This window comes from Podarcis erhardii, assembly GCF_964252035.2.
Source record: "Podarcis erhardii genome assembly, chromosome: 7".
Taxonomy (NCBI): Eukaryota; Metazoa; Chordata; class Lepidosauria; order Squamata; family Lacertidae; genus Podarcis; species Podarcis erhardii.
The window spans coordinates 42,798,338-42,812,565 of NC_138511.1; the positions used below are offsets into that span (position 1 = coordinate 42,798,338).

At 47.2% G+C, this 14,228-nt stretch overlaps 1 protein-coding gene across 1 annotated transcript; it reads left to right on the forward strand.

The window, feature by feature from the left end:
- Nucleotides 1–827: 827 nt before the first annotated feature.
- PABPN1L (PABPN1 like, cytoplasmic) lies at nucleotides 828–14,133 on the forward strand. The gene is made up of 8 exons (XM_081872085.1): nucleotides 828–1,217; nucleotides 3,305–3,476; nucleotides 4,800–4,905; nucleotides 6,124–6,191; nucleotides 7,010–7,116; nucleotides 8,380–8,467; nucleotides 9,056–9,201; nucleotides 11,415–14,133. Exons 1-8 carry the CDS (start codon nucleotides 1,198–1,200, stop codon nucleotides 11,452–11,454), a joined length of 747 nt encoding a protein of 248 aa, XP_081728211.1. The 5' UTR covers nucleotides 828–1,197; the 3' UTR covers nucleotides 11,455–14,133.
- Nucleotides 14,134–14,228: the final 95 nt, after the last annotated feature.

The following is a 14,228-nucleotide window of genomic DNA, read 5'->3' on the forward strand; positions in this document are numbered from 1 at the left end:
TCCCATCTATAAACAAAGGGACACATCTTAACAGAGCGAGTGTGGTGTAGTGGTTAGGAGCAGTGGACTCGTAATGTGGTGAACCAGATTTGCTTCCCTGCTCCTCCACATGTAGCTGCTGGGTGACCTTGGGCCAGTCACACTTATTTGAAGTCTCTCAGCCTCACTTACCTCACAGAGTGTTTGTTGTGGGGGAGGAAGGGAAAGGAGAATGTTAGCCGCTTTGAGACTCCTTCGGGTAGTGATAAAGCGGGATATCAAATCCAAACTCTCTTCTTAACCAGCCTTGTGCGGCAGGGAGCTCCACAGGCCTAAGATTATAACAAACTATGCCCCATATTGACTGTGAGTTCTGGGGGACCTGCTCCCTGCCTTGCAAGCCTTTTTCCACCTAGCCCTGGAGGGCGGAGCCCCAATTGACTCCAGCTTCAAAAGCTGCAGCTACTGAAGAGGCCAGGGACCACCTTGTCTGTTTCTTAGTGCAGACTGTTTCTTTAATAATATGCTGCATTTATTAATTTTTATGTTGTATCTCTGTATTTGTGTCTTTTTTATATAAAAACTTATCTTTATTTATTTGAAAAAACTATCAGTCAAATACACACACACACACACACACACACACACTTGATATTTGGAGGTATTTATAAATAGCCTGGATCGACATTTCAAACAAATGCTTTCCCCAGAAACTCTCATGCTGTATTATCTTAGCTAATTAAAATAATGTAAACTCTTATGTCATAATTGGCAGCGTCCCATATCTTCTGCTGTAGTCCACAAAGTTTTCCCAGCTTCTTGAGAATCTAACTTGCCTTTGCCTGCCTTCTTTGAATCTGTGAAAGTGTGTCAGTTTAACCAGAGCTGCAAACACTCTCTGCTTTTGTGTTGCATTTTTGTATATCGCTTGGAGATGTTTAAATGCAATTGAGAAGTCCCTTTAAACAGACCAATAAAACTGACCTTGAATTGGCTGTCAGGATTCAGGAGGTGTTTTTCTCTTCTCTGCCCTATCAAGGTAGCTAGCCCCACCTCCAGGGGCTCAAACTCTGCATCTGATTGGCTGTTGATGTATCAAATGGAAGGCCAGAAACCTTCTTCACCTGTTGCTTCTTCCAGACTGGCCTGAGCCTCTTCCTTAACGTGAGATAAAACAGAAGTGGACTTGCTTCCAAAAAAGGGTGTGAGTGAGCAGCAATGTTTGGACTTGGGGCAAGGTAATTATAAAGAGGGAGCGAGACGCTTGAGTGGGTCTGAAGCTCTGTAAGCCTCTTTCTTGGTTTCAGGATGGGTGGGGCCAGGGCCTGGTGGGGGCAAGGTCCTCCCTGCCAGCTGGGAGAAAGAACTTGAGAAAGGTGTACAGGAGGGACTAGGGGCTTCTGGTGCTTTTTGCATCCCAAAGCAGCAAACTCCATTGTGGCACCTTAAAAGCAAGCATATTTATTATGGGAAAGCAAGCATTTGTGGACATTTAAAAGGTGACTGTGAGGTGCTGCTTCTAACCATGGTCCCTGCCAAAAGAAAGGAAGGCTGGTGCTCTCTGGGGTATCTGGTTCCCCCAAATTAGCTGGCTTTTTACCTGCAAAACTCCCATTTCCCTTGAATTTCTCTGCTGGAGTGTTCTGCTTCCTTCCTTCTGAACTCAAACGTCATCTTGCTCCCTGTACATACGGTATATTCCTTTTTACAAAATAGGGGTGTCTTTTAAAGATGGGTGTATCCTGCTATAATGGGGATGGGAAGCCTCGTATTTGGGGGCCAAAAGAGCCCCCCTCTTTAGCTGCCCAAGTGAGTCTTCGGAGCTACACACCCACAACGCTCACCCACCCTGCTCTCCTCCCTCTTCAAGTGTTTTTGCTGAGCGGTAATATGTCCTTGATCTCTGGTAAGGCCTCTTGCTTGCCTGGATGGAGGAGAAAGAGCAGTATGTGAGTGTGTTTAGAAACTAGCACACTGTATGAAGGTAAAATTTACATTTGTTGCACCATCCACTTTTTCCTCTGCCCCGCCCTCCACTAGCATGTGGTCCCTGGAAGGGGATGTGACCCTCAGCCTGAAAAAGGTCCCTTAGATATATACTCAGCCCCCTCCACACCTCTCTCTCTCTCTCTCTCTCTCTCTCTCTCTCACACACACACACACACACAGTTTCACTCACCCCCCCCCCCCACACTCCATCCCTGAAGCTCCCCTGTGCCTCTAACTTGGTTCCTGGGAACCTGTTCTACCAATAGAGAGCGTGAAGAGCTTGCCTTAGGGATCTGATTTATGTATGTCATGAAAGGGCAGCAAATTGCACGTTATTAACTTTATTATTATCATTCTGCTTCTATTGCCAGGGAAGATGGGAGTCACTTGTGAGATTTTCTGCCTCAGGCAGACTAGACTGGGGGCTGGGAGAAGAAGGATGTCATTTATTGCTTTGCCTCAGGTCCCTTAGATATATACTCTGCCCCCTTCACCCCTCTCTGGCTCTGCTTCACATAAAGGCTGCAGTCCTATGTGCGTGCTGGAGAATATGCCATATTGAACTCAGTGGGGCTTAGCTATGATGAGTAAGGAATCTTAAGCTAAAGGGACCCCTGACCATTCGGTCCAGTCGTGACCGACTCTGGGGTTGCGGCGCTCATCTCGCTTTATTGGCTGAGGAAGCTGGCTTACAGCTTCCGGGTCATGTGGCCAGCATGACTAAGCCGCTTCTGGCGAACCAGGGCAGTGCACGGAAACGCCGTTTACCTTCCCACCAGAGGGGTACCTATTTATCTACTTGCACTTTGACATGCTTTCGAACTTCTAGGTTGGCAGGAGCAGGGACCAAGCAACGGGAGCTCACCCCATTGCGGGGATTTGAACCGCCGACCTTCTGATCGGCAAGTCCTGGGCTCTGTGGTTTAACCCACAGCGCCACCCACATCCCTGAGGAATCTTAGGACTATGCTTTAAGTCAGGGGTGGAGAACATCCGTGACTCTCCAGAGGCTGCTGGATGCCAACTCCCAACTGCCTGAGCAGCCAGGGATGATGGGAGCTGTAGTCTGGCAACATCTGGAGGGCCACAGGTTTCCTCCTCTTGCTGTAAGTGTCTGTGGTTAGAAAGAATTGAATTAGCCCAGCTGCTAAGCCCGCATGCCATGGGCACAAATTTCTGTGCTTTACGTTTTTGTGTCCTGGGGCTGATGGGAGTCATAGTCCAAAACACATGAAGGAAAACACGGGGGGGGGGCAAAGGCTGGATGAGTCTGTGTAAATTCCCAGTTGCTTTAGAGCTCCAGCTCACTTTTGGTGCTTATTTTTTCCTCCCTAAGCCCCCAGTTCCCTGACGCTGAATCCTGGTGGCAGAACCCTCCGTCTCTAGCCACTGCCAATTCCCCCTGGGATGCAACTGAAATCTCAGCTTGGCAGAAGCACCTGGAAGAAGAGACCAAGCTGAGTCCTCTGAAAGGAGATAGAAAGGAGCTCCTGGAAGTGGAAGACCCTGTGAGTTTGGACTGTGGTTGCCCCCATATGTTGTTGGACACCTAAATCTTTTCCAGCCAGCATGGCCAGGGATGACGGGAATTGTCATCCAGCAACATCTGGAAGGCACCATGTTGGCTTCTTTTGGGGCAGGAGAAACAATAACAGAAAGAGCCTCTAAGGCAGAGTTTCCCAAACTTGGGTCTGCAGCTATTTTTTGGACTACAACTCCCATCATCCCTAGCTAACAGGACTAGCGGTCAGGGCTGATGGGAACTGTAGTCCTAAAACAGCTGGAGACCCAAGTTCGGGAAACCCTACTCTAAGGGATGACTTGAAGGCTGTGGCCCTCCAGATGCTTGGACTCCCATCACGCCCCCCCCCAATCAGCATGGCCAGTGGTCATGGTTGATGGGAGGTGTAGTAGCAGCAACAGCTGGAGAGTTACTGGTTGAGCCTGATCTTTATAGGATGGCATTAAGGTACGGTAAGGTGTGCTGTGCAAAATCAATGAGGATATGGGCTTTTTCAGCTGTGCTGCCCCAGTTTTAGTATACCCTCTACTGGGAGGTTTGTCTGACACCAATGCTGCTTTAATCTAGGTCAGCACTCGACAATTGTGTGCTTTCCAGATATTTTGGACTACAACTCCCATCAGTGCTGACATGGGGTGATGGGAGTTGTAGTCCAAAACAACTGGAGTGTACCAGGTGGGTGAAGGGTGATCTGGGGGATGGATAGAGCCCTTGTTTTTCAGGCATCTAAAGTACATGTTTAAAGTATTGTTGATCTGGCTGCATCTTTTATATTTGCTTTTACGTATATCTGATTTGTTGTGAAGTCAGCCTGTGATCAATTTTGGTGAATGGTGGATTTATGGTTGCTAAGCTTAAATAAGTAAAAAAAAAAACAAAATAAAATCCAAAAGGGACCAGCTTCAAGGGTGCTTTCTTGCAACATGGTTTCATTGGAGCCAGAAATATATGCTGAGAAGCTGTCTGTGCAGCTGGGTAAGCTGGTTGGGTTAACTGACTCAGGTGGCAAACAGCAAACCATCTCCACTTCTGCTGAGCCTTACAAAGTTGTGTGCATGCACATGCACACATGCACTCCAATCTATTTAACCAACAGTGGAACTTTTAAGTTTGCAAAGAGCTTTGGAATTGAAGGTCTAGAAGCCTGGGCTTCCCAGTCAGAATGGGCAGCCAGGTTTTGCACAGGAGTCTCACTCATTCCCTCCTTGAACAGAAGCTGGCTGAGGATGGGCTGATTACTCTGCTGTGCTCCTTCAACACAACCCTGTGCACCTCTCTTATTGCCTCCTCCCCCAATCTCGCTATGCAGGAACTGGAGGCCATCAAGGCCAAGGTCCGTGAGATGGAGAAGGAGGAGGAGTGGCTGCAGGAGCTGCAGGCCGAAGCAAAGAACCTCATCATGAGATCAGAGGCAGGTACGGTTTTCATGTGTGTTTTAAGGGTTGGCTGACAGCAGCATGCCGTTATCCCAAGCGGCTTCACTGTGTGATGCCAAAAGATATGTGTGCCCCAGAAGACCTTGTAGCATTGGGCAATGCCACCTCAAGTACCTGCAAGTGAATGGAGAAAGGGAGTCATAACTGGGCATATTAAGTTGCAAGTCTTTGGGCAGAGCCTGGGTTGTTCCTTTGAACAGTACCTAGATCCATTGGGAATCGCAAGTGGGAAGGGCACTGCTGGGGATGATGATAGTTGTCATCCAAAAGAAATGGAGGTTACTAGGCTGGCAAAGGCTTTTAGAAAAGAAGCTGTGTTAAGTATAACTTCTGTAAATTTGCATCCTTGACTTTCTGGACCTCAAGACTGCATGGACAGGTATTCTGAGGACACTACAAGGCATGAAAAGGCTGGCGTTGTGGGTAAAACCTCAGTGCCTAGGACTTGCCGATCGTATGGTCGGCGGTTCGAATCCCCGCAACGGGGTGAGCTCCTGTCTTTCGGTCCCAGCTCCTGCCCACCTAGCAGTTCGAAAGCACTCTTAAGTGCAAGTAGATAAATAGGTACTGCTTTATAACGGGAAGGTTAACGGCGTTTCCGTGTGCTGCGCTGGTGCTGGCTCACCAGAGCAGCTTTGTCACACTGGCCACATGACCCGGAAGTGTCTCCAGACAGCGCTGGCTTCCAGCCTCTTAAGTGACATGAGCGTACAACTCTAGAGTCGGACACGACTGGCCTGCACGGGCAGGGGTACCTTTACCTTTACCTTTACAAGTCACGAAAGCCAGCTTGCTGCAGTGGCTAATAGTCTGGTGGAATGACAGGGGAGAGCTGCATTCAGATCCTCACTCAGCCATGAAGGCTAGCCACTACTTATGCTCAGGCAGACCTTCCTTGCAGGGTCGTTTTGATGTTAAAATGGAGGAGGCCATATGCCCTGCCTTTAACTCCTTTCGAAACAGGTGAGATACCAATGTATTCTTTTTTTGTGTGTGGTCTTATTTCAAAGGGCTGAGAACTCAAAAGCAGGTTCTCAAAACTCAGAAACTGAACTCCAACTCCCATCAGCCCCAGCCGGGCAGGACAGTGGTCAAGGAAGATGGGAGCTGGAGTCTAGTAACCTCTGAAGAGACACAGGTCAACCTCCTCTGGCATACCATGATTCCCATGAGGTCTCCTCCTCCCCCCTTCCACAGGACTTGGTTTGCCTCGGGCAACTCAGGAAAAAATGGAAGTTGACCAGCGCTCTGTCTACGTGGGAAATGTAAGTGAAATGGGGCTTCAAGGGACCTGGAGCAGCCTTGAGTGTCTGGGCTAGAGACCCTGCAGAACAGTCTCCCCTTGTTGCTGTGATGCCAACCAGTTGACCGCAAAACACATGGTTAGGATACGAGAACAGTCGTGATTGGCAGGCATGAGCTTCAGCACCTGTCTTCCAAAAATTAAGACACGTTAACTCCCAGCAATTAGAAGAGGGCAGGAGGAAGGGGGCTTTTAGGACCTGATACGTCCCCAGCATGTGGTTAAGTATTCTCTTGCTGCAGAGGCTTTGCTGATCTTTCTAAATCACTGTGTACTCTCATAAGAACATACTGAGTCAGTCCATTGTGGGCTGCTCTGTCACGCCTTCTTGGTGGCGGTTCCCCATTTGTGGAATGCCCTCCCTGTTGAGGTGTGTTCCTCTCCCTTATTACTGATTTTCAGGAGGAAATCAAAAACATTGCTGTTGACCCAGGCATTTGATGTCTGAAAGGCAGTGTTCCTGGCAGCCCTGAGAACTGATTTTAGAATGGTTTCCCCCTACTCCAAAATTGTTTTGTTGTTGATGTGCTCCTCTGGGAGAAGAAGGGCAGGATATGATTTGAATTCATCACCACCAAGTTCAATATTGTCCACTCTGGCTGGCAGCAGCTCTCCAGGGTTTCAGACAAGGGGACACCCCCAGTTCTAGCTGGAGATGCCAGGGATTGAACTAGGGACCCTCCACCAAAAGCAGATGCTTTCCCCACTAGCCTCTGCCTCTTCCCTGAATCGTTGGGCAGTGGGGCAGAAGTCTGGACACATGTGATGTGATCTTTATAGGTGGATTATGGTGGAAGCGCAGAAGAGCTGGAGTCCCATTTCAACAGCTGCGGTCAGATCAACAGAGTTACTATCCTCTGCGACAAGTTTTCCGGTCATCCTAAAGGGCAAGTGATTTGATGGTGGGGAAGGGGGGTGGTTTTGAAGGATGGGGTGCCTGCCTCTCTTGAGGGCCAGGTAGATGGATGGGCCAGGTGCCATGCCAGAGCGAATGCAGACTGGGGGGGGGGGGGGACTGACTCCTCCTCTTTGCTCATCTCATGGCTCACGGGAGGCCAGATGAAACAAGCCAAGATGAAGAAAGCAATCATCCTGCACGTGGCAGGGCTCTGGGGATCAGCCATGAGCAACATGGCCATGTGGGTGTGGGTCTTGCCAGGTGCCCAGTGAGTCTGACCCCTGAGGGTGACCCTCTGGATCAGACATGTTCCTCTCTGTCTCTCCACTCCTGGCAGTGCAGATTGTAAATGGCTGAGTGGCCATCGTGTCTTTCTGAAGGTTTTGTATTGCTCCAGCAAGTCATTGAGATGAAGAGTGCTTCCAGAAGGCTTGTTTATCAAGCACTAAAAGCCTCATACCCAGCGTTGCATGGGAACCAAAAAATCAATGTAGTTTTGATATCAGTGGGTTAAAATCAGTGCACTTTTGAAGGGTTCAGTCCACCATCTTGATTCACAGCGGCATCCATTTGTATACAAACAGACAGAAACCTGCTCTTTGACCTCAGGAAACTATCACACAAAATTTGGTTATGGTATCTTAAGAGGTGTCTAAATGCATAGAGAACAAAGAGACACACAACTTTCCAAAATAGTAGATTCATCCTAATTTGTTTGCAGGGACGCTCAAAGGCAGGGGTGGCCAACTCCCAAGAGACTTCTATCTACTCAGAGAGTTAAAAACTGACAGTGATCTACCCCCTTTTGGGGGGTTCAGGTCACAGTCATTGAGCTTTTTTTAGGGTAGCCGAAGTTCTTGAGCTTCTTGGCGGGGCAGTGATCTACCAATGATCTACCATAGCCATCCGGTGATCTACTGGTAGATCTAACAATCTACCTATTGGACATGCCTGCACTAAGACAATGCTGGCTATTGAGGTAGCATTCAGCCTGATTTGTTTGTGGAGGAGGCGATGTTGCATCAAAGATAGTGTTACCTAACAGTTTCCAGTGCATTTTGCCATCACTTTCCTTACCACAAAATGGCCAGTCTTTCAAACTGTCTGGGGGCACCCCACATAAAGATGCGATGAGGAGGACAAATCTGCTTCCCATTGTGGCCCCAGGGGGAATTAACAAGTGCAGCTTTCTCCCATCAGAAGCTTGCAAATTGGCCCCAGGTGACTTTCACAGCTCCTCCTGTTGCCGCAGGTATGCCTACATTGAGTTTGCTGACAAGAGTTCTGTGAAGGCTGCTGTGGAGCTGGGCGAGAGCACCTTCAGAGGCCGTATCATCAAGGTGTGTGTCATGGGAAGAGGAGGGGTCTCTGGGGATGCAGAACCCTACCTTGGGGGTGGGGGCTTGTATTTCAGTGGGAAGAAGACCTGCTTTGCATCCAGAAGATTCCAATCCCTGGCACCATCTCCCCATAAGCCGCTGATGGGAAAGGCCTCTCTCTCCCTGAGACCCTGGAGGGCTGCTGCCAATCAGAGTAGACAGTACTGGTCTATGGGTACCTATATACTCTTCCCTATCTGTGTCTTTCCAAATGTGGGTGTGTTGCTTTCCAAACTGGCCTTTCACTTCAATTCTATGTAACTACAGCCTACAGCCCAGTGTTTCACTTTGGTGCAAAATTTCAAGGTGCCTCCCATCATGTGTTCACATCCCAGCCCATGATGGAAAGCCAGGGATGTGGAAACTTGCACCCTCTGCAGATGTTGGACTCGATCCTTCCATCAGGCCCAGCCAGCGTGGACAAGGCTCAGTCAGGGCTGATGGGCAGTGTAGTGAAATAACGCCTGGAGCGGGGGGCAGGCTCCCCATCTCTGCTGTAAGTGATGTGAGCTAATTTTGTGGCACCATGTTGTCTTTGCTTCGCTTCAGGTGTTGCCCAAGAGGACCAACATGCCAGGCATCAGCTCCACGGACCGGGGTGGTTCCCGGGGTGCTTTCCATGGCCGGGGGGCTCTGCCTCGCCGCTCCAGTTTCTGTGGAGGGCAGCGTTTAAGGCCACGTGGAAGGGTGCACAGGTGAGTGGACAGCAAAAGTGTGCTTGCCAGTCCAACATCACAGTAAGGCTATCATTCCATCAATACAAGTATTTCTGTTTGCCAGATGGAATACTCTCCCCTCCTCTTTTCCCACACCCCATTGCTGTCCAGAGGGTTTTCCTGAGCAGGTGTGTGTGTGTGTGGAGGAGAATCCCATAGCACTCTCAGGACTCATTCTGCTGGTTTCTGTTAGCGCAACAACTTAGTTGCATCCAGCCCTGGATGTCTAAGGCTAGGAACTGAAGGAGAACCGAGGACCTCTTCCTGCTATATACCATCTTTCTGGGGAACAGTATAAGATGCTAGCACTATCTGCCACTAGAAGCACATTGGCTCCTGGGTGCTGCTGCTGTCAGGCTGGCTCAGCATCACCTGTGCATCTGCGTGGCCAGCAGGGCCTGTAAGCTGCACGCAGACAAGGAGTTGGACACCTTAGTGGTGCCCATGGGCAGCAGTTCTCTTTTCCATATCGGAAGGAACAGAAATGAGCAACCCGTCAGCTTGGTATCCCAGAAAGAGCAGCTGGCATGGAGTGCCCCTGGGAGCGAGTGTGTCACTTGCGCTGCTCTGGCTTGGCTTGCACTTTCAGCATCCCAAAGTTATTTCGGGGGTGGGGGTTTGACACCTTTGCCCTAGATGAGCCAAAAAACAACTTTTCTGTCTTTTGCAGGATCTAAAAGCCGGTCTGAGTACAGGGATCTGTGTTTAGGGCTGTCTCTATACACCATTGTCAATCCTCTCTGCTGCTGTTGAGAGTCTGGACTGACTGTGATAACTAAGGGTTTATTTTAATAATTTAGATCCCGGTTTTCTTTAGCAAACTGAACCCAATGTGCCTAAGCATTAAAAGACCAAATCCTAAGTAAAAAAACACTAAACAGTATGAAAAAATAGCAATGGCAAAAGATCATTTTTTTTATTCATTGCATTTATATGCCATCTTTTCCCTCCAAGCTCAAGCTGGTACACATGGTTTTCCAACTCCCCATTTTATCCTCACAGCAACCTGCCAGTGACTGTCCAAAAGTCACCCAGTGTGCTTCATTATTAAGATTAAGGGCTAGAAATTTGCTATGTGTCATTGGCAGCGGTAAAACAATAGCATACTTGTACGCCGAGATCACACAGCATAGAATATACACAGCTTTGTGCATAGCTCCAGCTGACCACGGCCCTGAATGCAGTTTGACAAGGCCACTGGGAATCAAGTCTATCAGTGATGGATGGCTCTTGTAGCTAATGAGCAAGTGGCTTATATGAAGGAAAGGCAGAACACCCTTAGAGGCTGAGTTGATGCATTTACACATCTAGATTGGCTTATAGAGTCTCAAGAAATTCCTTTTCTCCTCCCAGTTCCCTTTGCTTCTCCTGACCTCCTCCATTCCATTTTGTATGCATTTCTTAATTTTAGGTGGTTTTTTGGGGACAGCATCCTGGAGTTGGGGTGTTGGGAAAGGGAAGTTCATATAAGGGAGGCCTACAGTTCTGCAACAAAGGGTTGGGTGGATTGTGGAAGAGCAAAATATATCATAGGCAAGGGTTCTGTTAAGGGCTGCATTCATTCGGGGGTAATCTATAGGGCAGAGGTGGAGAACCTCAGCCCCAGAGGCCTAATGCAGCACTCCAAGACTCTTTATTTGGCCCTTGGGATTCTCCTCTGGCCACACCCCTCGCCTTGCTCTCCCATCTTTGAATGCTTACCTGTGATGACGCCTCTAGGCTGCAAAGATGGAGACAGGGGTGTTTGTGCAGGTAGAAATCTCTGATACTAGCATGGCTAGAATGTAGCCTACATTGATGTTAAGGTAAGAGTCACATCCATTGCTCCACCCATTGTTAATCTGGCCCTGCCCACCCTTGAATGCGGCCCCCGGAAAGTTGCCCATGAGTGAATGTGGCCTTCCGCCTGAAGAATGCTCCCCATCCCTACTATAAGGGACTGCCGGGGGCAGGGCAACTATCCCCCTCCCCCACTTTCTCCGCACCTGCCCCCCCTTGTTTCTTTCGTTGGCACCAGCATAAAATTAGGCAAAGCGCCTCTTCAATTTAATAATTCAATATTTTATTTTATTCATTTGAGTAAATGATGCCTAGGCCAGGGATGGGGTGGTGAAACACCTGGGCTAACTTTTGCCATGGCCAATGTGTGTGTGTGTGTGTGTGTGTGTGTGTGTGTGTGTGTTTTTCTCCAGGGGCCGTGGAAGACTTTCTCCTTGGTACATGCCTTACTAGGCAGTGGGACAAGGTGACCCAAGCCAGGACTCAACTTGGACCGGAACAGGGGAGCAAAAGCAAGTGGATCTGCCCAAAGAATATTTCTCCTTTGTTATCCTGTGAGAGTGACTTGCAAGCGTTGAACTTCTATGCCAGTCTTCCAGACAAGACACAGGGTATCTCCTTCTTGGGCAAGGGAAAAAGAAATGCTAGAGTGGCCCAATGGGTGCAAAAAATGACTTTCCCCCCAAATTTATATGTCATCGTTTAGAGCTTCATTTGAATTTTCTCTTGGTGGGTAGAAAATTAGAACTCTGGTAGGGTCTGGAAACCACCCCACTTCTCTCTGCCACCCTTTCCGTGATTCTTGGCATGCTGTATTATCCTGTTGATTTTCTTGGTAAGCATTTGACTCTAGGGATGGCTTCAGAAGGGGACTAAGTAGCATCCTGGTAGGTGTTTTAAATGTACAACACCCAAACCCAAATGAGGACTTGTTTCCTTTGAAAGAGGCCAGATCCAACTCTTACATAGAGAAACAAACAACTGGCATGCTAGTAATGAACAAGTCTTGCAACTAGGGCATCTATTTCCATTGCTCTTCCTCTCCCCACCCCTTCCTCACCGTTGCATCTAAAGGAGTGTCTATGCTATGAATCGTAAGCTGAGTTAACTATATCATGGTCCTTCTGCTCACCCTCTCATATGATCGCAAACAAATACAGTTAGATCCCAAGTCCTGTTCTTCCAACTTCTGTGCTTCCCAAGGTTCCTTGGCCAAAGCCATTAATTGTATATATATTTATTTTTTAAAAAACTGGATTAAGTTTGCAGGGCAGGTGTGTTGTGATGCTCTCATCAGCCTTAGGTGTCTTTGTGTAATACTTTTCACCTTTGCACCCCATTCTGCCTAGTTGTGTAGAACCACTTTCTTTTACATGGGCTTGTGATGAAGGTGTAACTCAAAATGGTGGGCCAGTTTTGTACACCTTTGCTACCTGCTTGAGCTTAAGCCGATGGGTCTAATCTGAGCATTTTTAAATTCCATTCTCTTCCCAGCTTGGGAGGAGCTGTGGAGGCCAAATGAAGGAAATTGTGTGGATTTTGGTGGGCTGGGAAGAGAACCACCAAGGGGTAGTGTAGTGGAGGAGGCAGCAGGGCCTCTTTATTCCTGTCTGCCTTGCATGTCTTGCATTTCTTTCCTATCATATCCTCCTTTTAAAACTAATTTAAGAAAAGCTTATTTGAAGTTAACCTATTGCCTATTTAAATGAGTTTTTTTACTATTGCACTCATCTACTATTTATCTCTGTTTAGACTGTTTTCATTCCAGCCCAAAAGAATCCCAATGAAATGATAAATACTAAAACAGCTTTCTGCAACCCTGAAGTAATAGGACTTGCCAGATCAAAACAATAAGAATAATTTTAAAAACCTCAAACCTTGAAAGTTGTTCATATGGGCGAAACTTATCACCTTGTTTTCTGAATTGCACTGTTATCCGGAATGGACAGTCTAGCTCACATCTTAACTAAATTTATATTTCACATTTAGTGTTTTTACAGTAGCCAGCAAATTCTAAAAGAAACATCTGTTAAATTCCATAATTCATTCTACTAATCTTTTCCTCAAGCACTGCAATTCCAAGAAGTGTGGTACCTGGGGGTGGCTGCAGGTCACCTTTACAGGGTGAAAAACATGACCTTTTGATTTTGGCAAGTGAAAAGATGCAACTTCAAGTCCTAAAGGGATAAGAAAAACAATAAATCCCCTGGGAAGTTCTCTTGTGTAAGAGAACTGCAAAGGAGAAATGTTCCTGGGGATTGTATCCTAAAGGAGTAATAAATGGGCAGAAGTTGAAATAAGTAGAGTGAAAAGGGTTTTTTTTTGTATTAAATTTGTATGTGAATAGAGATGCCATTTGTGGTAATGTTTGTAAGTTAATATTTTTTAATAAAATAAAAGATCCAACTGATTAAACTAAACCCACAACAAAAGCATTGGCTGTGGATTTCTCTCTGGGCTAATCTACCTCCTTTAAGAGGTCAAGTTGCATGAACATAAAAAAACCATGAAATGCAGTTATTTCTGGACTATGCCACTTTGGACAGCAAATTGGTGACTGGGTTTTTAATATCTCTGTTACCTTTTTCAGGTTTTTTTTGAAGCCCTCCATGAACACAGATCAGAGATTACTAACCTAGCTGTTTCCCTGACATGCTAACCTACTGCACTAAAGGGATTTTTAAAGGGGCATTTAAATATGCAGCTCCACCTGCAGACTAAAGTAGTACCATCCAGTAAAGGGACTTAGCTGAAGAGCAGGTATTCTGCAGGCAGAAGATCCCAGATTCAGTCTTTGTGTGACAAGCACCTGTAATCTGATACGGACTCTGAATAGACAAAATACTGATTTTAGTTCTGATCCACTCTCGTGGTTTAATCTCCCATTTTTAATCGTCCCTCTGAGCTGCCCTAGCTAGTTCTTTTGTAAGGAAGTAGAACCAAGCTCAAGTAAATAGGCCACTTCGGAGGACACCTTGTTGGGGTTGATCTACTGCATCCAACAAGAGGCAGTGAGGACCACCAACAAGGATGATTTTAAAAGAGGATTATAGACATCATGGATGATAAGGCTATCAATGGCTATGTTCTCCGTCCATTGTCAGAGGCAGAATGCTGGAGTAGATGGGTCACTGGTCAGATACAGCAAGCTTATTCTTACGCTCTTATCCAAGTTATTTCTCTTACCTGGGAGACATCTTACTAGCAAGAGGGGGCTTTTCTTCAAC

Coding starts and splice junctions, on each gene's coding strand:
- PABPN1L (XM_081872085.1), top strand. CDS start 1,198: ATGTTTGGACTTGGGGCAAG. Junction 4,906..6,123: donor CATCATGAGATCAGAGGCAG/GTACGGTTTTCA, acceptor CCCCTTCCACAG/GACTTGGTTTGCCTCGGGCA. Junction 7,117..8,379: donor TTTTCCGGTCATCCTAAAGG/GCAAGTGATTTG, acceptor CTGTTGCCGCAG/GTATGCCTACATTGAGTTTG.